Source organism: Dipodomys spectabilis, unplaced genomic scaffold (assembly GCF_019054845.1).
Source record: "Dipodomys spectabilis isolate Male_0828 unplaced genomic scaffold, ASM1905484v1 ptg000032l, whole genome shotgun sequence".
NCBI lineage: Eukaryota > Metazoa > Chordata > Mammalia > Rodentia > Heteromyidae > Dipodomys > Dipodomys spectabilis.
In genome coordinates this window covers 33,762,026-33,787,992 of record NW_024870709.1, presented here as the reverse complement: position 1 = coordinate 33,787,992, position 25,967 = coordinate 33,762,026, and the positions used below count along the sequence as shown (strand labels likewise).

General features: G+C 42.9%; 2 protein-coding genes across 3 annotated transcripts in view; one reads left to right on the top strand and one right to left on the bottom strand.

The window, feature by feature from the left end:
* Nucleotides 1-12,355, top strand: part of Ccdc191 (coiled-coil domain containing 191) — a 70,110-nt gene extending 57,755 nt beyond the window's left edge. The window contains exons 14-18 of one of the 2 annotated variants that reach the window (XR_006147045.1): nt 1,412-1,555; nt 3,096-3,248; nt 3,750-3,895; nt 7,568-7,764; nt 8,817-12,355. Coding sequence is in view for 1 of the 2 variants with exons in the window: in XM_042676711.1 (XP_042532645.1) it covers nt 1,412-1,555; nt 3,096-3,248; nt 3,750-3,895; nt 7,568-7,712 (588 nt within the window). In the remaining variant the exon portion in view is untranslated. Of the gene's footprint in view, nt 1-1,411; nt 1,556-3,095; nt 3,249-3,749; nt 3,896-7,567 lie in introns of both variants that reach the window. The other variant, XM_042676711.1, reaches the window with a different exon arrangement.
* Nucleotides 9,175-25,343, bottom strand: Zdhhc23 (zinc finger DHHC-type palmitoyltransferase 23). The gene is made up of 5 exons (XM_042676712.1): nt 25,258-25,343; nt 24,460-24,733; nt 18,706-19,416; nt 15,737-15,904; nt 9,175-13,611 (listed from the first exon to the last, which is right to left on the bottom strand). Exons 2-5 carry the CDS (start codon nt 24,600-24,602, stop codon nt 13,344-13,346), a joined length of 1,290 nt encoding a protein of 429 aa, XP_042532646.1. The 5' UTR covers nt 24,603-24,733; nt 25,258-25,343; the 3' UTR covers nt 9,175-13,343.
* Nucleotides 25,344-25,967: the final 624 nt, after the last annotated feature.

The window sequence follows — 25,967 nt, the reverse complement described above, 5'->3', positions numbered from 1 at the left end:
AACAAGTTTCTTGGGTGCATAGATGAAGATTACAAAGATAATTTTGGCTTCATGTTTAGAGAATGCAGATGTTTCATTTTCAAGAACTTGTATAGAAATAAGTACTTGGCATTGGAAAATGAATTATTTTCCCTGTGTTTTCTCTTTCCCATGAGTTCTCTTACATTCTTTTTTTTTTTTTTTTTGCCAGTCCTGGGGCTTAATCTCAGGGCCTTTTTCTGTTTATGTGGTATTGAAGAATCCAACCCAGGCCTTCATGCATGCTAGGGAAGCACTCTACCACTAAGCCACATTCCCAGCCCTCTCTCATTCTTTCTTGCAGAAGTTTTAAGCATTCTAGCTAGCTTGTCAAAACCAGCCAATTCACTACTGTTCTTTTCTTATTTATTTCTTGCCTCTGAACTTACTGTTCCTGTTCATTAAAGGCTACAGTATTGAGGATATTCATATAGACATTTAATGATGTTCACAGAGAGAAAAGAGAGAGCTAGCTAGCTTGATGATAGGTAGTTAGATAGGTAGGTAGGTAGGTAGACAGACAGACACAGACAGACAGACAGACAGACAGATAGATAGCTGTATTTCTAGGTTTTCTATAATAATGAAGAAAAATTCCTGATTGTTGTCTTCACTAGATATTTTACTTTTTAGTCAATTAAGAAATATATCATTTCTATGACCAGTACTGAGTAAACCCAAGGATTTACATACACATGATTCTTTTGTTAATGGCATTAACTTATATTGAAAAATGTCACATTTGTGCATTCAAATAGTAGGACAAACAGGAAAGGCAAATCAGAGCATTATGTTGACCAATTTGATGTTATTAAATTGATCATACAAAAAGGTTTTGAAAGGCTATATGAGGATGAAAATCTGGGGACACCTGTAAATCGGAACTTGTGTCCAGATACAATGGTTTCTCAAGGCATCTTGGAACTTTCTTGAGCTTCATCTCCGCAGAGGATTCAGACACCAAAGGTCTAGTAAATGCTGTTCCAAGATTCTGAAGGGACTTTCTACTGTCCAAAGTGGGAAGTGGAGCCCTCAGCGCATCTCTCTTTTCCACCTAAGACATTTGTAGTTCATCTCCTCATGAGCTTTCCATCTGGTTCAATTATGTTTCTTATTAATCTTTGAAATTTTACTCAGCTTTATACTACTTACAGGAAAGCTTTTCTTTTTCAGAGCCTCTTCTAGTCACCAGTCTGAGCCCTAATGTTCTGGTAATCTTGAGATTAGACCTGATTCTTATAGGGCTCAAAACCAGCCTTTCTTGATCTTCTTAGAAGAATCCATGTTCTAATGTTCCTGAGTGAGCTCTTTAAACATGGTTTCATAGTTACATGTTCAAATGAAATTCATTAGCTTTTTTGATCATGACATTTTTGCTTGATTATTTTTCCAGAAAGAACTAGAGAAACAGAAGAGAATTAAGAGGAATCAAGAATTGGAAGCAGTGGCTAAAGAACATTATAAAATAGTTTTGCTAAGAAATAAAGGTCTAGAGCCTTGGAAGAGATTGAGAATGCGAAGCCAGCAAAACCTTCAGGTGCACTCTTGTACTGTTCTCCCCTTCCCAATTTAGAAAATGGATTTTTCTCAGCAATATGAACTCCTAATCAGGCTTTGGGGACAAGGAGTTTGGTGATTTAAAACCTAGAAAGATAAATGTTTTGAGTATATGAATATTTCTTTGTTTTGGATAAGAATTTATTTTTTGTCTTCAAAAGACTTTTGTAAAACCTAAATTTGTTATTACTAGGAGGTCTTTTTAGGTAAGGTGAATAGAGCAATAGAATTTTAAATGTTTTGAGACACAGAAAACACTATAAAGCCTAGTAGTCAGGTTTCTGTTGAAATGAAGTTGCATAACAGACAATCTCCAAATACCAAGTTCAAGTATTTATTTCACACTCACATGTCTAGTCCAGTTATAAACTGGGTTTATATTGTCGTATTCTAGTTCCAGCAGCTACTCAGAGCTAACTCACCTAACAGTTGTTAAATGGACAAAAGATTTTAGAAACCCATATGAATCTTCCACAATGCAAATCACTGGACCAAGCTCAGAGCACTGAGGTAGGAAAGAGGTTCCATCTTCTACTCCATTGAGAGGTGCTGCAAAAGTGCATTGCAAAGAACATAAATATATAATTACGTTGAAGCGAACAGCAATCCACTCTACTACACAGAGATGAAAACAAATACTTAACAAAATACTTATCCAGCACACAGACCAGGACTTCAAGTAAATGATGAAGAAGTTCAAAGTGGATGAATGTGTTTTGGTTTCCTGATTGGGTATGCCACAGAATACCCCCATGGTGGTCATGTTGGCAGATAATTATGACGATCAAGAGATTTTTCTTGAATCCTGCACATTCACAGTCCTAGATGACTAGATAAGTCTTAGGAAAATAGGTGGGTGCCTGGAAAGTAGTAAATGAAGAGGGTTTTCCCCTGATTCTTGAAAAAAGTGTTACTTTAAAAAAGTAGCATAGATCTGTAAAGTCTGAGTTGTGTATTTATTTTGATAGCATTCTACTGAGCCTTTTTAAGTTGTCGGGACAGTAAATTATTCATGTTATTTTCTATCAGTGGTTTGTGGTTTATTGATAAAATCTAAATTTCAATGATGGTGACAGTTCTTTCTACAAACCCAATTGAAAATATTGGCATTTCCTCAATTAAACAGTGGTTAAGTACATAATAAAGAGAAGTCTGTTATGGAGTTACTGTCCAGTTTCCAAGAGAGCAAACCAAGAATGTTGCCAGCTACTCACTCCAAAACTCGGAGGAAGGGAGTGATGGCTTTGGAGGTTGTTTATTCCATTTCCATTACAAGCCAGTCGCTGCGGTCTTCAGGCAGTCAGCCTTGAAAGGTGTGTGGTGATGTGAGTCTGTAACTCTCCAGAGCATTGGGTCCTTAGCCAAAACTTTAGGACATAGATTGTATCTACCTTAGGACTATTCTTGTCTAGTAATTACCTAATTGTAGACGAGTGTCATTTGCCAAACGCATGCATAATTCCTTCAGTGATTTCATATATAATAAATAAACTGCTCTTTTGGAAAAAAAACATGTCCAGGTGGCAGAAGAACATCACTGTTTGGCTCTGCAGAGGAAATGCCTACTGACCTGGTTCTGGTATAGTCAGGAAAGCCAGGCGAAGAAGATAACCCAGGCTGACGAGTTTTATTTCCAGCTGTTGCTCAGGAGAGTCATCAGGAGCTGGCTACAGGTATGGCCACAGAGCAGAGCCCTTAACATACACTCCCCTGCTCAGTCTTCCAGAAGAAAACTGAATGGGCTCATGAATTCGTGGTCATTATGCTTTTTGAATTCAAATGAAGTCAAATGGATTTAAATGTGTCAAATCCATTTCTGTTAGCAAAAAAGTGCACGTCTCTTTCACATCAAGTGTATGTATACAAACTATAATGTGCCCTTACATCAAGTTGTTTTTATAACGACTTCTTATGTTTCATAGTACTCATGTGATTAGAAACCTACCCCTTCAGTCTTATTCCTGGTCTCTTCCTCTGGCTCTGTTATTTTTCTCATACATTACACAGAATGTTATGTTGGCTACCGTGTTGGCTTCTTTGTGTCTCTGGTGTTCTTCATTCCTTTCTTTTGTGTGTTTCTGTTTTAGTCTTCTCTTATTTGGGCTGTTTATTTTCTCTAACCTTTTGTCTTCTAATAGTATTTGTCTCATTTATATTCTGGTCCTTATCCCCAGTATGTCACTGAACTGGAGGACGAAATAAGAAAACTTAGTGTGAATTTCCTCCTGAGGAAGATTTTCAGGTCCTGGTTTACGATGGTGAGGGAAGCGAAGATCGATTCCCAGAACAAGCATGAGACTGCAGTAGCGCATTATGACAGGTAAGGTTCTGTTCTCGAAGGAAACACACAGACTTCCCAAATGCTCTGCAATATATTCTCCTTTTGGGATGTGTCTACAAAGATGAGGTCAGGCTTGGAGAGCAGGGCCTCACAAGGCAGGGCAGGAGTGCAGCGTCCCCACCCACCACTTGGCTGAGAGCAACAAAGAAAACACCCTGGGACTCCAGGGTCCCATTTGCAAATTGATGAGGAAGAAGCCTTGCTTCTCCATTTCACAGGGACTGTGGCAAGAGCGTGGAACTCATGAGCAAGAGTGCTATAGTCTTCACTATCATGCAGTTCCGTTTTAACATTATTGCGAAACATAATGCAAATACCGAAAAGCACATTGCCATTATATAAATATAGTTAAGTGAATTCCTATGAAGAAGACACTCTTATCACCATACCTGAGGTCATGGGGTAGAATTTGACTGACCCCAACTTCCAACCCCAAGTTCCTCCTCCAGGTAAACTGCTCCCGACTTGTACCTTGAACATTGCTTTGCCTTTCTTTTCACTTTTCCTTCCTATGCATGCAGCCTTCAGTGCTGACATTTAGTTTGGCCATGTTTTGAATATGATTTGTACTGAAACATACTGTATATTAATATTATATCTTATTTAACCCAAGCTCTTTGGGATATAAGTTGTCCACATAAACAAGGATATTTGTTTCTTTTTTCTTTTTGGCAATGTGGCATTGTTTCTTATTCACTCCCACAAGTTAATTTGGGTGTCATTAGCGATACATTCAGGTTCTGAGATGTCAGCACTATTGTGCTGTGTAGAAGCACCCCTTTTCTCGTTCCCTTTACATTCATTTTAATTGCTTTGTTTCCATTTCTGTGTGTGCTATGTGTATGCGTTTGCATATATATGCATTTTTGGTCTTTGAAATAATTTTCTTACTTTGTTACCTTAGGATGCTCACTCCTAACAAAAACTGCTCATCCTTGTTTAATTTTCAAGTACTGGAAATCAATGGGCTGAGAACAGATAAACAAGTTGATTATAATTTTGTTGGAATTAAAATAAATATTCAGTAAGTGAGGACTTGCCACTGAATAAAATGCTCAATATCCACATGACCCTGAACAAATCATCATTTTGAAACCTCTCTGTTCTTCTCCTAAAGAGTGAAGATAACAGTGGAACCTGTCTTTGGGGTTGTTGTGGAACATGACCAAAGTGAATGAATGAACTGTGTGGCCCATCAGAATAGCTACCACATTTTGAATTTAGTCACTGTGAATGTATCATTGTTAAGCATCCTTCTTACCTGTTTTTGTTTTGTGTCTCTGCCATTGTACCCAGGCTGAGATTCACTTGGGGCTTTCACACAAACCATGTCATCTGACCACAGTCACCAGGGATGGGGCAGATGCCATGATTTCTATTTTCAGGGAAAGAAACAAGATGTAGGCAGGTAGGCAAATTACCTCGTGTACAGGTAACTCATGCCAACTCCCTGGACTCCATCCCAGGTTTTCTCACTCCAAATCATCCTCCTCTTCATATATCAGTTAATTTTCCTAATTCACCATCTTTTATAATCTATTATAACCTAGTAGCGAGATAATAGAATCACTAAGAAATAAAGTCTCAGCCAGGATCTACTTTATAAAAAACATTTCTATGAGTTTATCTCTTCTCACTCAGTCGCTTGCTCATGTATTCCTGCCCTTAGGCCGCCTATTCTGTTCCTCAGACACTCAAAGCTCCTTTCAGCTTCAGGTATTTGCATGGCCTGATCCTTTACCTTCCAATTCTATTATATGTCACCTCCTACCTGACCAGCCCACTTCTATCACAGTCTACCCCTCCACTTTTCCTATTTCAGTAGAATAGAAGGGCCTAAAAGTAGAAGCTGGAAGAATGGAATGTGACTAGCAGAAAGAAGATATGACTAGCAGGCAAGAATTTAACAGGGGCAAGCACTGGGCATGAGCCCTTGAGAGTAAAACTAGAGGTTGCAAATGGTAGATTGATGGATAAAAATTGAAAGCAATGAAGCAGTTCTGTTCCTTGGAGGCTCTTACTAAAAGTAGTGTTCCCATCCACAGAAATCAACAGTATACAAAACATTAACTAAGGGCTGGGAAGGTGGCTCAGTGGTAGAGCGCTTGCCTTGCATGCCTGAGGCCCTGGGTTCGATTCCTCAGCACCACATAAGCAAAAAGAAAAAAGCTGGAAGTGGCGCTGTGGCTCAAGTGGTATAGTGCTAGCCTTGAGCTGAAGAGCTGAGAGATAGCGCCCAGGCCCAGAGTTCAGGCCCCACAACTGGATCCCCCCCGCAAAAAATAAAACATTAACTAATCAACAACCACAAAAATGGAGCACTGAAATATATTCCAGTGCTTTGTTAGCTAGTTAAGAGGCCATAACAATCCCATGTGAAAATAGATTTAACTACTTGGTGCTATTTGTTTTCTTTTTGTGGGAGACAGAATGCTGAGGTTTGAATTCAAGATTTTGTGCTTTGCTAGTGGGCTACGCTCCTGCTGAGACACACCTCCATCCCTTTTTTGCGTTGGATGTTTTTGAGAGAAGAGTCTTACCACAGTCCCCCCATTTATGTGTCTAAGGAAGTACATGATAATGACATACTTCCATATCCAGTTATTGGTCAAGAAGGGAGTCTCACAAACTTTTTCTCCTAGGCTAGCCTCAAACTCTGGTTCTCTTTATCTCAGCCCCCCCAAAAGGCTGTGATTACAGGGGTGAGCCATTAACGTCCAACTTTTCTTTCAACAACTTAATTCTGCTTATGTTCTCTCTCTCTCTCTCTCTCTCTCTCACACACACACACACACAGTGTACTACTTTGCCTACTCAAGATGTGCTCTCTTCTGGGAAAGTCTATCCTTTGTGTGACTGAAATATTTCATATCCTCCAAAAGCCCAGGACACTTCTCACTTTCAGCCCAGGGTGCACTTGTGTTTCTCTCCTCTGCTGTCCCTCCTCCCTGTACTGGAGCCCTTGTTCAGTTGAACTGCCTCCTTGAGAGACCACATGGCTCATCTCAACATCCCTAGTGTCCATGGAAGTGGGCACTTTGCTAAAGGCCATGGGGGCTTCCCTGAGACAGTAGAGCCCCCGACTTCCACAGGGTCCTCTCTAACGCCATGTTAGGGAATTTTTTTCTCCCTTGCAATTCCAGACCGGTTGTTGTTGTTGGAGTTTACAGCCAGCTTTTAAAATAGATCTAAGCCCTGGAGCCTCAATGCCTCCAACAGTCATGCTCAACTTGTGATTTTCCAGCATCTTTCCCTGGGGGCGGTGGCTGCCTCCATCCTTGAAAGAACCACGGGTTCTGATTTTAGGTATTGTTTGGAGCCCATGATCAGATCCACAGTGGAGTGTCTCACAGCTTGCATTATTATCTGCAGAGGGTATACTGCTCCAGTGTCACCGCCTCACCGAAGCCTTCCCTGACCACCCAGTCACAAGTATAAATAGCCTCCTCCTCTGTCATCCCCTTCCAGAACTTGGAATTCTGCATCCCATCTCTCACTGTCTGAATGTCTTGTGACTTCAAGACTTTGTACATTTTTTATTCACCTAAGAATTATTTTCAAAAAGTTTTAAATGTCTTCTAGCTGGGAAGTCAGCTCTTCCTTAGTACTTTACTTTTTCTCACCCAAACCCCCGTCCCTTTATTTTTAAAGGAACATTCTCAACAACACATTTCAGAAATGGAAAGAGTTCAGAAAATTTATGAAGGAGGAAAGAGTTAAAGAAGAAAGACGAACGCAGCTCCGCAGGAAGGTTGCTGAAATCCTTCCCGATTTCCAGATGCTGGCACCATCATAACAGGAGCTCGCACCAGCAGTCCAGTGCTCGGCCCTTGAATCAGATGGTTTTGGTGAGCCTTTAAATGGACCCTATTGCTCAGAATGGACGATCTTGATTGGTCCAGAATGAGCACCAATTGTTGTCTCCGTCCACATACCCACCTTCATACCTATATCTAGTCCTTTTTCTGAGGCACTTCTTGGACCAGAAGGTATATTGACAATTTATACTCCCTTCTCTGATTTCTCATAGCTTTCTAGTCATTCACTATATAGCATTTAGCACAGTGGGATCATGCAAAGGAATGTTCTAGAGCACTGCTGTTCAAATATGTCCTATATATTTTTAGTGAAGTAAACTTTAAAAAAGGACAAGTTTTGGGTCTTGCTTTGTGAAGGAAAGTATATCCTTATGGCTTCATGTGAATTCTGGGGAAGTGTAATTTTAAGTAGAATTAGCAGTGAGTACTAGTGCTGGTGGTCCATGTTCTCAAACCTCAATGGCAGTAACAAACACTGCCGGGCCATTCCTTTTGACCAGCTCTGATGGCAAAACACCTATCAAAAGCTACTCTAGACACTCTACTCAGGGCCAGCAGCTTGATTTCAGAGAAACTAGGGCACCAAAGACACTGTACCTTGCTAAGCATGGAGGAAATTCTGCAAGCTAATAATAACTCTTATCAAAGACAACTCAGCAACTCATTAAAATGTCCCTGTTCCCAACGACAACTTTTAAATAATCCACTTGATTTGTCTTGGAGTTCCCAACTCAGGTTGATCTAGATATTGAAATACTGACCTTGAATTCAAAGAGGTTTTTTTTATCCTTAAAATGCTAAAGACATTGTTACCTGCTAGGAAAATCATTTTTATTACAAAATGCAACAATTCAAATAGTCCACACACACATTGTATAAGAAACACCCTTTCTGCGCTGAGATAACTGCTTTTAAGTTGATAGAGGAAATTTGACTGGCAAAATTAAAATTCTGTGGTTCTTGAAGTGAATGTGCTTGATCCTGACTCGTACTTCCTAGAAGGGATTTTCCTTAGGTAAATACATCAGGGACCTAAATAAATGCCAGAAACTTTACATTTTCTTTCTTTGTTTCCCTTCAAGCATCAAACTAGAAATTGAATCTTGCACAGTCCATATTTCGAATGGGCCATCAAGGCAGCCAGTTTTTACCTACAAACGTGATAAAAGGAAATAATTTTGAAGCTCCCTCTCTCACTGAACTGGTGTGAAGCCATGGTGTGAAATGTGACTGCTGTCATAATGCTGGGAGAGGCAGAATCCTGATCTACAAAACCAGGAAAATAGCCACTAGGTGTAAGGCCAGGACCAGCTACACAGCCAAGCACGTCAGGGCAGGTAGGGGGCAGCACTGCTCTCAGGCGGCGTTTTCTTACAGCAAGAGATTTTAGAAGTGGCAACAAGAAACAATGCTTTTCCTTAAATAAAGCACTTTATTTTCCATTTAAACGGTTCAGTCACAGTACATTATTTTACACAAATGGCAGTAATTGGTAAAATCTCCATTTAAAAGGCCTTGTGTCTGAGGTGGTTAAGAGGCTGTGAATACAAGTATAAAAACAGTGCAAAATGTCTAGCCCACAGCCTCCAGCTTGGCTTCCGACACTGTCTGTAATGTTGCTGGGCCAGTTCAAATATTAAATGTGATATTAGGTAAACATTCCTGTGTTTCCTTTAATCCAACATCAGATCCAGAAATGGAATCAAATGAAGGGATACCACACCCCAACAACTTAACCATCAAATCACCTAAACCACGCAGATCACTAGCTGACCTCACCATAGTCTGACATGGAATCTTGCTAGCGGCCTCACCTGAAGAAATAACAGATTCAAGTCAAAACTAGCTCTCATTCTGCAGCTTTCCAACAGACTGGCTCTGATTTTAAAGCTTTGTCTTTTAAATATGAAAGTGTCTTTAAGGAGGCTAAGTCACAAGCCTTAACTTAGAGATGGTCAAAGCCTAGAAGAAACTGGTCTCTTGGAGCCATCCGGGTTTGGGCCTGCTGCTGCTCCTACAAGAAAACACTTTGTGCTAGCTTAAGTCTAGATAACTGTTAGCAAGGATTAAATTTAGCTTATGCTGAACAAAAAAAAACGTTTACTTCGATCACAGGCAACAATCCACAAGAACATACTGAATTTTTTTCGGTATGAAGTTCCACACAGCATTTGCTCTCCCCTGCACTGCCTTCACAGTGTTTAATGTAAGACGGCACACTTGTCAAGCTGCTGCTGAGAAGCCAGATGCCAGACAGGTGCCTCCCGCAGAAGTGTCTTATCATCCATTGCTTGTTTGAGAAAATTCTCCTCTTCAAAATGCAGGGTACCAAAATATGGCTCCAAGGAAGTTAAGTCATACAAACCTACTCAACCAGTTTGAAAGGACTCAAGTTTCACAGATACTAAACAGGTTGGAACAGTGCTTCTCGATGGTATATTTTTGCTTCCGTTAGTTGAGCTTCATAATGTCTTAACCAAAGGAAGGAAGTCTGTTAAGCATATGATCGGTATTATGTAGAATCTTACTGGCATTGTGTTCTCTGGCAGTAGAAGAGAAAATTGTCTCTTACTAAAAATATTAGCAGTACCAAGGACCATTGCATAAGAGAACGTGTACAACAGTCTTTCTTCTAGGCAGGAAGTACAATGGAAGACAACAAGAAAACCCTAGTTACCAAAGAAGAGCTAAGAGTTAAACACAAATGTGTATCTGAAGTGAAACAAGCAGCATGTTGTCACAGAAACACATAAAAAGGCTTCGCTTTGGCAGCAGAGTAACCTACCAGTGGTGTGGTCAAGTCTGCTCATGTCAGGAGCGCCCAGCTAGGACCACAGAGAGCTTCAAAAGTATCCTCAGAAAAGTCCCCGATATTGAAATATGTTTCCCTTTCATGTAATCCTGATCCTTACATTTGTCTCCTTGTACTTGCCCAGCAAAATAAAACAATGGGTCGTCATAATGTAAATGGTCAGGACATAATGGGGTCAATCGTTAAGCTCCATTTCCAGTGTGCTTCTCAATGGAGGCTGAAAATGTGGGGTGAGGCAGGGATCTGCTTGTTTGGAATCAATGGGGAGGGAGGGTGTCTTGCTCCCATGACCCAGAGACTGGTTTACGAACCTCAGAGCAATTTCCACTTCTACCACCCATGTTTCTCAGGGACAACCCATTCACAGAGGCCTGGTTCCTTCAATGTCTCCCAAGTCATGTCTTCTGCCCTCTGGAGAACCGAGGCCTATAACAAAATCTCTCAAGTAATTTCAGATCATAAAAAGTCGAGGAGGGTACACCCAGGATGCCTTCCAGGAACACTGCTCAAAGACAGCCTTGCCTCGTGTCTGCTGCTCCCTTAGGTGCAAACACTTCAGAAGGCTGGTATCCCCACAACACCAAACACTCTTTGTTACAGGTTTGAGCTTCCTTCTGTAAAGTGACAATCAAGGTCTCAATTACCATTGGACTATATGTCCCTCCTCAAGTGAGGAAAACTTGAATTGCCTCATCCAAGTGACTGCGGAATTGTCTGGTGATCGTTCCAAGTGCTCACCAGTGACTATAGGCTTCCTGTACTATGCATCTTCGCCACATCACACTTGGATTGTTAAAGATTTGACAAGCTGTAATTACAGACTACACTAGTGTTTCTATGAGTTTTATTATCAATTGCTAGATAAGAGTTGGTTCTATAGCTGGCATTCTAGAGACATGAACACTACCAATTTCTGCCCACATACACTATCCTTGATATTATTACTATCATTCTTATCTAAAGCCTACAGCAGCCGAGATTAGTTATAGCAGAGCCAACTTTAATTCTAATGACTATCTGACTTTGGTCCAGGGAGAAAGGGCATCACTGCAGAAACCACAGCGTCTGTCGACATCCAGGCTTGTTCTTGGGTTCATCCCAGTAGAATATGAAGCCTATCATTTATTAAACAATCCCCCTCTGAAGAGAGCAATGACAAGCTCAATGAAAACATGACAACTGTCTTGAGGACAGACAGGATTAATGGCGCCTGCAAGTGACGGTAGCTGCCAAAGGTAGAAATGAAGGAAGTAGTAGTATTTCTACAACATTTGTAAATATATTGCTAAAGCAACAAGCACAGAATGATGGAAAAGCTACCAATATTTCCCCTATATTAAGATACATTTAAGGACTCATGAATTATCTTTGGAATATCAAGGCAGTATGTGTATAACACCAAACATTTCAAGATGATGTTTTCCCCATCTGAACCACCTCCATCATGGTTCTATGGTAGAATGACACATTCTATTGAAGTATTTAGTCTTTCATATTGTTCGGTTTTGATATGTGTTTGAAGGAGCAACATTGTATTTGGGGAAGAGCAAAAGGAGAACAATAATTACTAGGAATGATATATATCCTGTTTTTTTGTTCTGCTCTAGTGAGATACATGTAATGTCGGAAGGGTGAATGAGAAGAAATGTGCAAGATAGTGGGGAGGAATCAGCCAGTTCCTCACAGAAACTTCATGCCAGAATCATGTGAATTGCACAGACTGAGTTCTGCAAAGCTGACATAATTTGAAATACTTATAGGAACAATTGAAAAATCAAGCCCTTGATATTAATCAACCTCCCTAACCAGGAAAGAGAGTTAAAGTGTCCTCATACGAAATGTCTGTTCCTCTTCCAGACACTGCCACAAGTGTGCTAGCACCTTACCAGGTGAAACATGGAAAGAAATGAAAAAAAAAACAACAACAAAAAAAACCCCAGTGACTACTGTAGTTAGGCACAGAAAAAACAAAAACACAAAAAAAGTAATAGAATTCATTAAACTCACAATCACTATGTATTACACTGATAATTTTATCATTACTATCAATTGTCTTCTGAAGATCAGATGATTAGCATCAATCCATCTAGTTGTCATCCCCCCCCCCCCGTGTAAGTAGTTAATGAAGAAATTCCCATAACTGTACAACATGGCATAGGCTGAACATCGATTATCATAATGATATGGGCTAGAATATCCTGACCTACAACATTTTTCTTCAGTCTTAGGATTTTCCTAAGAATACTTTATACCTCTGGATACTTTGTTTGCTTTGTGGTACTTCCCACATCCTTCATTTGACCATCATGCAACCCTTCCCGGGGCTCTGTGAGGTCGCCAGGGAAGGCAGCAGTACCCACATAACAGAGGAACCTGAGACTCAGGAAAGTGACTCCACCAAGGGGTCACATGGCTATTAAGAATTGAAAGAGGGACTAGAAACTATCCTAATCCAAAACTCTTTCCCCCATATGAATGGGCAGGAATTGCTTCTATCAATTCGTGCATTAGCAATCCACATCCTTTTCAACTTCCCATGGCTGAGAGTCAATAAAAGTGCCTAGAGAAGGAATGGCTCTAATTTTACTGCTTCAATATAAAAATCTTGTGGAAGTTACAAAGTCAGAAAAATTGAACTTCTCTCCAGTCTGGTCTCCAAACCTGAGCATGGCCCAATAATGCCTGTACGAAATGGGGGGTGTGGAGGAGGGGAAGGAACACAGGCCCTGCATAGACACAAGTATACAATGGATAGGAACAGAGGGAAGAGCTATCCCTCAGAGCCACAGAAGGCACTTCAGACAATGTCCTCAGCAGGGTGGGGGAACGAGTGTGTGCCCAGGGTGGAGAACTGGTGCCAGTTCCGCAGGAAGCCCCTGTTGTACTGGCCTGTGTCCACAATGAGCCCACAGAGACGGCGGCGCCCAGTCTTCTGCCGGAGGGCCTGCTGGACTTCCCTCTCGGTCACATTGTAGCTGATGTTGATCAGCTGGATCAGGAAGATGTAGGCCATGCCTGCTGTGATGATCACACAGTACCACACACAGGTGAAGGACAGAGCTGAACTGGAAGGAAAGAAGGGCCAGTCAGGAATGCTGCCATCTGTGTCACGTGCAGAAATCACTGCGCATTGTATGTTGTTGTTTTAACTTATTAAGGACTTGGGCACCTTTGACCTTCCCAACTGGAAGATATCTTACTCTCTTTGGAATGCCAGTAACCAGCTTAACTTACTAGAACTTGTTCTATTTTATTTTTATTGATCCATTTTTTATATTATGTCACAGAATGGTACTTATTTTATATACATATATATATGTATACACACACACACACACACACACATATATATATATATATATATATATATATATATATATATATATGCAATTTTTTATCTACTATACCACCCTACAGTCCTGGCATAATGATGCTCAACATCTGTTTTTGAATGAATAAGTAATTCCTAAATTATATCTAATGTATGAGAAAATGAAGGTGCCAAGAGATTGCTATAAATGTCTTCTCAGAAGCTGCAGATGGGAACCCAAGAACAAGGCTTAAAGTTATTCATCTCTTTTCTTTCTCAGCCTAATGCTGAATGAGCACAAGGAAGAAAACTGCCAATAATCCTAACCCTGAAAGAGCTACAGGAGCCATAACATTTCACACTTGGCTTCCTGTAAAGACAAATGGAATCATTGAGGGTAAGAAAGCTCCTTTTCAGGCTCATCATAATGAGACAAAGGAGAGGCTGCAGATCAATCAGTGCACGTGGACTGTGTTCAAGTTAGCTGGAAATAAATTTGCACAGAGCCTGTAAAGCTGAAAGGACCTTAGAGATGATTAAATCCCAAGTCCTCACCATAAAGATGAAGTGACATGAATCACACCCCCTGAAGAACACAGACACCTCTGCTTTTAGGACACTGTCACCCACAGTGTTGATCAAGAGTTTCACAACTAATGCTCTCCACAGGTCTAGAAAGGAAAATCACCTGAGGGGGACTAAGCTATTTTAATCATGCCCATAAATGATTCAAACTATGGCAATATGGAAGTCTGCTCCTAGACTAATAAAAACAAATGTCACACCTAGGTAGTAGGTAGAGAGAGCAGTAATGGTTCTGAAAATGAAGAGTGAACAGAGGAACAGCACTGAACCGCACATAGCACAAAGCTCATCAGAGGAGAGGGAATGGGGCACAGCCTGGAGGCACCCATAGCACCCAGGGGTGGGGTGATGGGGCCATCCTGAAGAATCTGTTTCTGTCACTACATGAAAATCTCCTCTATGGAAATGATCCCCATCTAATAATGCCTAAGGAAGCTTTGCCCTCTGTAGACAGTGCAGTAATTACTAATAAACCTTTTTTTGGGGGGGGGAGGGTGGAGAGAGGTCGTGGGGCCTGAACTTTGGGCCTGGGCGCTGTCCCTCAGCTCTTCTACCACTTGAGCCACAGCGCCCCTTCTGGCTTTTTCTTTTTTTGCTTATGTGGTGCTGAGGAATCAAACCCAGGGCCTCATGCATGCGAAGCAAGTGCTCTAGCACTGAGCCACCTTCCTGACATCATGACCCTCTTGAGAGGTTACTGAAAACAAAGTTTATATAGATGGTAAACCATTCTTGAAAAGGACCTGTTGCTTCCTGGGTAGGAAAGTGATCACTTGACTCTAGAAGTCCCTAAGCCTTACCTGATTGTAAAACACTGGTTTCATACGTGTATGCGTGCACGTGCGTGCGTGTGCATGCACACATGTGTGCATATTGGTCCTGGGGCTTGAATTCAGGGGCTGGGAGCCGCCCCTATCACTCAACACTAACGCTATACCACTTAAGCCACAACTCCACTTCCAGCTTTTCAATAGTTAAATGGAGATAAGACTCTTGTGGCTTCAAACCTCGCTGCTCAGAGCTCAGCTTTACGGGTACTAGGATTACAGTTACGAACCACCAGTGCTCGGCTTGTTCCTCACTTTCTAAGGGCCAGTTTTCTTTTGACACGCCCCTAGAAAAATACACATGACCACTGCACAATTTTGTTGGCATTTTGGGGGATATCCAGCAATTCTCATTCCATGTTCTATGTTTTGACTGAGAACTCCCAACCTTGCCTCAAATAACAACCTGGTAATGGCAGCATTAGTAACCACTTTGCCAAGCCTCTGGACTATGGATCCACATCTCACCTGTAATTTGTGTAAACTCCAGGACAATAGAAGAGAGCTATAAAGACACTTCTATCTCTACAAATGGTGTCCAAGGTCAGCATTATCCCGTATACCGAAGTGAGCAAGAAGATCAAAAGGGCAAGTATAAATGCTTGATGATTCGATTCTCCAACGCAGCTATTTATCCTCAAAACAGCACAAAGGAAAGAAAAACAAGCATTTTACAAAGTTCTTTATATAATTCACAAAATAAACAAGGAGGCTTTAAAACAGGGATAGTGTGAATTTTAGTTACTAAAAATGTTCTACTTTAGGGAATTAAAGGCTTTTCTACTGAGACATACTTCTCAAATACTTCTCAGAATATATCTCTGCTCTTCTCAAAGTGGGGATCATTACCATTTAGTTTAAGGACACACTAGGTAAAAAGCAGAACTTTGCTAAAAAATCAGATTAGATAGACAGAAAAATCATGGTTGGTTTTTTTTTTTGCTCTGTGTGTGTGTGTGTGTGTGTGTGTGTGTGTGTGTGTGTGTGTGTGTGTGTGTGTGTGTGTGTGTGTGTGTGTGTGTGTGTGTGTTAAGCATTGAACCCAGGGGCTTGCAAGTGTTAGGCAAGAACTCTATGAGCTCTAACACTGATCGTCCCTGATACCTCTTTTTCTTTTAGGCAAGAACTCTATGAGCTCTAACACTGATCATCCCTGATACCTCTTTTTCTTTTGGCTGAAATTAGGACTCAAAATTTGGTAGCTAACTCTTTTACTCATTGGCTGACACTCAACCAACTGAGCCACGCCTCTAACCCAAGAAGGGTTAGTTCTTCTCATTTTTCTACTTCTGAGAACCCTCTTCCTATACATTAATCAAGTCTACTACTAGGTGCAGAAGGGAGTTATCACGGTCATCACCATGCTAAAGAAATACATCAGAGTTGTGAAAACTTTTGAAAGCCAAGAAGTATTGTTACAGGAAAAATCACAGTAACTATATGAGAGCAATAAAAAAGATTCAAAGCTATTAGAAAACAACATGATATACGTGTTATTTGTCAGGCAAATATAGTTCTGTGACATCGACATGTGTACAGCAGGACATACGTAGGCTGTGTCTCTTTGCTCCCTGTGCACTCAGGATGCTCTGTTGGCCAAAGGCTCCATTGAGGAGGCTGTTAAGCCTTGTGCAAACCAAGGTTTGGAAATGGACCAACTGTCATCTACATGTACACATATGCCATAGATATAAGTGATGAAGACAAAGAAGTAAAATATTTGAAAATGAAAACACCCGTTTATTCAGTAAAGCTGAGTAACATCTCTCAACATTGTACCTTGTATCTTATGGATCATAGGTGTCTTCATTTGGCCACCTGGAAGGTACAAAAGAAGCCCATCTCTCTGCCAACAACCAATTAACGGGTTATCTGGTAGTAGCTCAATTCCATCATGTTGAGCGGAAAACACTTATAGTATCAAAAATAATTAATGAAATATACCTATAATGACAAATTAGGTTTAGAATTTGTTGTTGTTGTGCTGTCTTGGGTCTTGAACAAAGGATCCGAGTGCTGTCCCTGAGCTTATTTTGCTCAAGGCTAGTGCTCTAACCCTTGAAAAATAGCTCTATTTCTGGCTTTTTGGTGGTGCATTGGAGATAAGAATCTTAGGGACTTTCCTGGGCAAGCTTCAGATCTCAGCTCCTAAGTACTTAGGATTATGGCTGTGAACAGGCACCCAACTAGAGTTTGTTGTTGTTGGTTTTTTTTAACCAACTCTATTACAAAGGATACTATATAATAAATACAATGTATTTTGACCAATGTTACCTCTTCCATCGTCCTACCCCATCTCTCTAAAGGTTTAGTCCAGGCTGGTCTTGAATTCCTGATTCCCCTGCTCATTCTCCTCCTTGCCACCACAGATTATACTCATAAATTGACATGTTGAATTGAAATCCATTTTTTCTTTTTTTAAAATCAGTCATGGAGATTGAACTCTGGGCCTGGGTGCTGTCCCTCAGCTCTTCAGCTCAAGGTAAGTACTCTACTACTTGAGCCATAGCGCCGCTTCTGGTTTTCTGAGTGGTTTATTGGAAATAAGAGTCTCACAGACTTTCCTGCCTGGGCTAGCTTTGAACCGAGATCCTCAGATCTCCGCCTCCTGAGTAGCTAGGATTACAGGCATGAGCCACTGGCATCCAGCTTTTGTACAACTTCTTAAAGATCATTTTTTTAAAAATTAAAGGATACAGAAACAATGGGACAAAGAGTGAACTAATTCAGCAGTGATACTCACTAGACACTAAGTTGGAAATGAACTATAGAACTTGGGGGGAGAGGGGCTGGGAAGGTGGCTCAGTGGTAGAGGCTTGCCTTGCATGCATGAGGCTCTGGGTTCGATTCCTCAGCACCACATAAGCAAAAAGAAAAAAGCCGGAAGTGGCACTGTGGCTCAAGTGGTAGAGTGCTAGTCTTGAGCTGAAGAGCTGAGGGACAGCGCCCAGGCCCAGAGTTCAGGCTCCACGACTGGACCCAAAAACAAAAATTAAAAAAAAAAAAAAAAAAAAAGAACTTGGGGGGAGAGAGGTTAAGGAGGGAAAAAAATGAGAAGGGGCTAATACTGTTCAAAAAGAAATGTACTCATTTTGTAACTGTAAACCCTCTGTGTATCACCTTTACAATAAACATTTTTTTTAAGTTAAAGATAAAACAATAGCTCAAAAGAAAATTGGAAAAAAAAAACAATAACAAACAGAACCCACCCAAGCATTTTTGCTTTTCTCCTTCAGGAAATGACTAAAGGAAGTAAACTTGTGAAATTCAAAAAACTCATGACTAAGTGAGAATATCCTGGCAGCCTCCAAATATCTACAAGGTGTAAATGTGGGAAGAAGAGAAACGTTAGTATAGCACCAAGGAAGATCAAATATGGCTCCAAAGCTGTATGTGAATTTACACTTTCCGGGGCCTCTAAATTTTTTCCAACATACCAGACACAGTGATGATCCATCCTCCTCACACAGATGCCACAAATGCGGCAATGCCAGGCCCGGGCCGGTCTCACCAGCTGACACTTGGCACACCAGTCCTCTTTTACCTTGGTGGGACTTCCAGCCACCATGCGGGAGGAGACCTTAAGGTCATCCTTCAGCGTGCGATTGTTGAGACTACTAGACGCATCTGCTCCGGGGAACCCTTTGGTCTTCTCCTGCCCTTTTTTGTTCAGGCATTCAATTTGGCTACTGCTTAGGGATTTGTCATTGCTTGCTGGATTGTTGAGGTAGCCTGGATTCTTCTTGGCTCTGTACAAGGCTAAGAGTATCAGGAATAACCCGCAGGTAAGAACAGCCAGCTGAGTGGACCCTACGTGCCCTTTGGGGACCACCTCCCTCAGAAACACATAGTACATGTAGCCCAGTGAGAACAGTCCAAGGCTCAGGAAAAACAGAGTCTGTTCTTTCCTTCTGTGAGTGAGGTAGTAATACCACAGTGCCAGCACAGGAAGGGAGGTCAACACCAGTACTCCCAGCAGGAAATGCCAGGAAGCCACGTGAAGGAAGACAGGCAGAAGGACGAGCGGAGGAATGATGCTAATGTTAACTTTTTTGGCTCCTCTAAGCCAAGGAATTCGGAGGCGATCGGAAATTGTATCCATGATTCTTTCACAAGTCTCTGGCTGCACTGACTTACAAGTAAGCCACCTATTCAAAAAGAGCACAAAGAAAAAGCACTTCATATGGATTTGTTGAATTAAAACCTATAGAACACTGAACACCAAACAGCAGGATAAATAATAAAAGGAACCAAAGGCCAAGCATTTATTTCAATGCTACTAAACATGAGCTTTTCAGATTCATGTATCATTTTGAAGAATAGAGACAAGAAGATAATGTTTAGAAAGTTAACAGTCATGATTAGTCCTTAAACAAATGCATAAACATGTAATAGGTATACAAATATACTCCATACAAATAATGTCTTGATCCGAATGTGTATATGGTCCAAATAATCAAGAAAATCACAATCTAGTCCTGTGACAACATGGGAATTCAGAACATTTTAGGTAAATAAATGACAAAGCAACAAAAAAAAAAGCACTTTTTTTTTTTCTTTCTTTTTTTTTGTGCCAGTCCTGGGGCTTGAATTGAGGGCTTGGGTGCTGTCCCTGAGCTTTTTTGCACAATGTTAGTGCTCTACCATTTGAGACAAATCTCCACTTCTGGCTTTTTGGTGGCTAATTGGAGGTAAGAGACTCACAGACTTTCTTGCCTGGCTGGCTTTGAACCACCATCCTCAGATCTCAGACTCCTGAGTAACTAGGATAACAGGCATGAGCCACTGGTGCCCAGCTTAACTAATTCTTATGCTCAAATGTTATGAAAACTCAGAAGAGGGGGACCACTTCTGGGTGAAGTCATTGGGAATTTAGTGGAAAAGTGATATCTGAGTTTTACCATGGTGGTTAGTTAGCATTTATTTCCATAAGAAGAGAGGAAGGGAGAAAGGTGTTAACAGTGAGGGGAAATTAATGCAAGTCTGTTTTGTGTCCAGGAAATAACTAGTCTATATGCACATGAGTCTGCATAAAAAGGAGAGCAGCCAGGCACCAGTGGTTTACTCCTGGAATCCTAGCTACTCAGGAGGCTGAGATCTAAGAATCACAGTTAGAAGTCGAAGCCAGTCTAGGCAGGATAGTCTGTGAGACTCCTGTCTCTACTAAACTACAAAAAGAAACCAGAATTGGAGCTGTGGCTCAAGTGGTAGAGCGCTAGCCTTGAGCAAAAAGGTCAAGGACACTGCCCAGGCCTAGAGTTCAAGATCCATGACTGGCAAAAAAAAAAAAAAAAGACCAAACTAGAATGAATCCAATGACAAATATAGTAAACAGATGATGTTTTCTATTTTTTTTTTTTTTGCAAACCTAGATTATGTTGGAATCAATGCTTGTTTCCTCCAAAGCTCCGGTGCAAACCAAACCCCCAACACATGGAGAGATGGGGTTATCATGCATAGTGGTATACCCTTGTAATCCTAGCTATTTTGTAGGCTGAAGCAAATGGATTCCTTGAGCCCAGCAGTTTCAAAACCAAACAGTGCAACATAGTAAAACCCTATGAAAGAGAAGAGACAGACAGAATTACAGAACCTTTAGGAAGTTATCTGCATGAGAGCAGAATCATGAATGAGACACCCTATGAGTTCACTCTTCCCACCATGGAAGAATGCAGTAAGAAAGTACTAACTATGAAGCATACGGCTCAGCTGTGTTCATGTCTCAGTGTTTTGTAGAAAGTAGAACTCAAGAGCAATAGGACTATATATTTAATGGAAGAAATCCCTAAACGAAGTGTCTGCTCTACCAAATGACTTCTCTTGAATACTTATGGTAAAATGTGAGGAGAGAAATGGCTTTAAAGATAGAATATAGAGCCAGGTGCCAGTGGCTCCTGCTTATCATCCTAGCTACTCAGGAGGCTGAGATCTGAGAATGGTGGTGTGAAGCCAGCCTGGGGCAGGAAAATGTGAGACTCTCATCTCCAATTAGCCACCAAAAAGCCAGAAGTGGTAAAGAGCTAGCCTTGAGCACAAAAGCTCAAGGACAGCACTCAGGTCCTGAGTTCAAACTACAGGACTGGCGCGCGCGCGCGCGCACACACACACACACACACACACACACTCACAAAAGGAAGTAGAACTTAAATATTTGGAATGTTCTCGACCTGTCTAGAATAACAAATGAGAAGGTGTGTTTGAGAGAGAATATTAAGGCATGAATGAGATCAGTAAGGAAATGGGCCCTGTGCTATTCATGTAGACAATGGAAGGTAGGCTTGAAGGCACTTCGAACATTAGGGCTCTATTCCCATCATAAGCAGAAACATCAGGGCCTTGATGGCAAATGCTTTGATAGAAAAGGCCTATCCGCACCTATGAGACTTCAAGACTCTCCCTAGCGCCACCTCAAGTCTGTGCCCCATGTTCTGGGTCAGTCTTTATTGACAGTAACTGTAGGTGTGGCTCCAGTAGCCCAGGTGCAATGAAGGTTGAAGGAGCCTTTGGCCACTCCTCCAAAGGAAATGAGTAGAAAGCTTTGATAGCATCCATACAGTAGGCATGCAGCAGGCAGAGCTTCGGGGACAGAGCTGCCTCCATCTAACTCTCCAAGGATGTCCCAGAGAACCACAGGCTGAGGTGAAGAACGTCCAGAGGCAAAGCCACTACAGAGAGCCCTCACTAGAGCATTGCCTGGTGGAGCCACAGGGTCGGGGACTATGCAGAGAACCCCCACCAGACTGTGTAGCAGAGCCAAGGGGACACAAGGACTCCAGACTGGTAGAGCCACCAACACATATATGGAACCAGGGATAGCAGAAGAGATGGAGTATGCACCATGGCCTGGCCAAGTTGTGGGGACTGGAACACTCAGAGCATTAAGGAGTCCAACCTTCTGTGTCTGGAAGGTCAGTCAAATATTATCCTCTACCTTCAAAACTTAAGTGTCATTTGCCCTGCTGACAGCAGTCACTCCTTTCTCCTTTGCTATGTTTCACTTTGGGAATGGAACATCAATTCTATGCATAGCCCACCACTGTATTTTAGAAGCATGCAGCTTGTTATTCAGATTCACAGCTGGGAGAGAACTTGCCTCATAAGTACTTGCCTCGAGTACCTTCTAAGTGGTACTTGAGTCTTATCTATATCTGATTTAGATCTGATTTTAAGTCCACACCATGGACTTAAAATTTTTGTGTTCACGCTGGAACAAGTAAAAGATGATAGGTTGGAATAAATGTATTTTGTAATATAAGTAAATGAATAGGGGAGGGAAAGGTATGGGTGGAATATTATGGCCTGAACATTTGTGTCCCACCGAGATAGATGTTGAAATCTAATCCTCAATGCAAGAAGGGATTTTAGGAGCTGATTCTGGTCAGGAGGATGCTACTTGTATCCTCATAAAAGCAGCCCAAAGGAGGGCATCATCCCTTCTGCAGCAGGGGATATGGAGCAAGAAGGTGCTATCTTTGAGGAAAAGGCCCCCACCATATAGTGAATCTGCCAGCAATTTGATCATGAATTTATCTACTTCCAGAACTGTGAGGAATACATTTATATAATTATAAATTCTCCACTCTAACATATTTGGTTATAGCATCCTGAATGAATTGAGTTAGACTAGTGAGGAAAATTATAAGAAAAATAACTTTGATTTTGGATAATTTTTTTTTTTTTTTGTCGGTCGTGGGGTTTGAACTCTAGGCCTGGGTGCTGTCCCTCAGCTCTTCAGCTCAAGGTGAGTGCTCTACCACCTGAGCCACAGTGCCACTTCTGGTTTTCTGGTGGATTATTGGAGATTAGAGTCTCAGGGATTTTCCTGCCTGGGCTGGCTTTGAAGAGCTATCCTCAGATCTCAGCCTCCTAAGTGGCTAGGATTACAGGTGTGAGCCTGTAATTATCCAGCACCTGGCTGTATAATTTCTTAAAATAGGTCTAGAACTTGAAAGTGAACGGGAGATGACCCTACCCAGCAGCTGGGGCAGTTAAATAGTGGAAGCCTATCTCCAGAGGGACAGGTATAGAGAAAGCAGAGTAGAACTCAATGGACAGACCAGAGCTGAAGGGCTAAGACAGAGAACAGAATTAATGAAAAAGCCACAGTCATGATACAAACAGCATCCTTTCTTCCTCCAGTCATTAGCACAAAGTGCTCCATTTTCCCAGAACGGATTTTAGACTAGGTCTAAACACCTATATTTACAGCTACCTGTTTCAAAAAAAAGACTATAGGTATTGTCACTGAAGAAATTACAAAGGGTCACAATCTTTAGAAGTCAAGACTACAGTGGCCCCCAAGGAATGTTTTCATGGCTAGATTAATGTACCCGGCTTTAAATCAATGATCTGCAATTGCTATAATGACTTTTAGGAGAAAAAAAAAAAAAGAAGAAAAAAACCGAAGTAATTGTTAGGGGAGAAGCAGGTTTCCTATATCCTTATTCTTCCTACATTTGCTTTCTGTAAGACAATTCTTTAGTATATAATTATTGAGAAAATAGCTAAAAACAGCTATTACTGCTTGATGAACATTTTTTCATTGATGTTAAACAATTTTTTTCTGAGGAGAAATTTCCATCAAGGAGATGGGAAAAGTAAAGACCAAATACAATGTGCTGGAACACAACCATGCTTCTGCTCACACTAAAAGCAGTTGATAACGAGGAGGTGCATGCCTCTATCTGGATGTCCCCATCAGAAACCAGGGGTGAACCAGGAAAGGAAAACCATCTTCACTCATCGGCCCCAAACCTAGGTTCTCTGTCAACCGGGCCCAAGTACTAAGATTCTAATGAGAGACCAATAAGCATGCAGGAACTTTTGGAACTAGTAAATTCATTTTAAATGCGCAGATTCTAATTGCTTCTTTAAAAAAATATGTCTGACTCACCTCCTATCCCCTTATGTGTTTTCACCATCCCTTTCTCTTTTTAAACGAAAGATGATAATATTCAAGTAAACTGAGCTAGACAGACATTTGTGTATTACTGCGTAATTCTTTATAGAATCCTCACATTTGGCATTAAGAGAAAAAAAAAAAACACCTCAATTTTAGATCCTTGGAAATGGAACCCAGAGTCAATGCTCTGATTCTGCCGCGTTCTGAATGGCAAAGCTGAAAGTATGACATGGTAGTTGACAAAAGGACCCACGGAGGCTGGCCTCCTCAGTACACACGGCGTCCTTACCTATCACACCCTTCGTCAAGATCTTGGCAATCACACAAACAAGCAGCCACGTGGTTCTTTTCCCCATTTCGATCTATGTATTCGCAGCAGCACAGGGGCTCCAATTCCGGCTCTTCAGTTTTCTTCTTCTTCACTGGCTTCATACCTGACCTTCCGTGTCTTGACTTGCACCTGTCACCATGAGGTGGAAGTAGCCCTCAAGTAGGTAAGGGTGGCGAGAACCAGCTCACATCTTGCAAACACACCACGCTTCCGATGAACGCCAACGCCTTAGCTAGCAAAAATGAGAAGAAAGGGGGGAGGGGAAAAAGGGGTCCCGTTTTCATCAGGCTTTTTCATGGTCAGATTTGGGGGGGGCACCCTCTGGAGCCCCCTCCAGGATGCCGGTCCTCACCCCTATCCATCCAGGGCAGATGCCGTCTGGGCACCAGCCGTTCCCATGGAGACAGCCGCACGCGGTCCAGGACAGCGGGGAGCGGGCGGTGGCGTTCACCTGCGGCTAATGCTGGGCCGAGCTGTCCCCGCTCCGGGGCCGGGCGCTATGGAAACTCGCCCTCGGGGTGCGGGGAGAGGGGAAGCGTGGGCTGCGCTGGCACCGCACCGGAGGACGCGCCCAGCGGGCCCGGGGTGCTGGGGGGCCGGGGAGGGGATGCCTGCAGCTCCCGGGCCGCCCCGAGGTCGCCGTCCCGCCGGCGGCCCCGGCTCCGCGTGGGGCGCGCCCGTCCCGCCCCCACCGATCCGGAGGGTGTGGGCGGGCCGCCAGCGCCACCGCACCCCGAGAATGACCTTGGAAGTTACCTGCTCTCCCGACGGAGGCGCGGCCATGGAGTCGGGAGGGACGGCTCCTCCCGAGGCGCAGAAACGTTCTCCGATCTCCGCTGGAGTCTCGGGGACCCCCCTCTCCCACCCCGTCTTCCCTCGATCGGTGTGGCCACGCCCTCGCCACGGCCGCCCACCTGTGACCACGGCGGGCCGAGCGCCGCGCGCGCCTCCCGGTGCGCTCCCCACCCCGGGCTCGGCGTGGCAGGTCCGCGCGCGCTTCCGGGTGCCCCGCCCCCGGCGCCGGGGATTCCCGCGTCCGCCCCGCCGCCCGCACGTGCGTCGCCCTCCGCCCGGCCCAGCCCGCCGGCCAGGCCCCGCCCTCCCTCCGGTTCCGCCGTCCGTCTGTCCGTCCGTCCGGGGCGGTGGGGCGCGCGCCGCACCTCTGCCAGCGCGGTGACCACCCCCCACCCCCGTCTTCACTACCCGGCCGGGGCCTGTGGCCGGCGCGTCGGGGGAGCAGCCACAGACGCCTTTGGGGTACCCGAGGTGCAGCTGCGGAGCCCGAAACACAGGGAGCCCAGAGACTCCCGACTCGGGGAGGCCGTGGGCCGGCCAGCCTAGTCCACACCAGCAACAGGCTCTGCGGGATGGGGTGGGCGGCGGTCTGCCCCGGTGACCAGCCTCCCCCGGCTGGCGCTGAGCTTCCCTTCGCCTCCCTGCACCCCGATCTGTGGATGCACCCAACT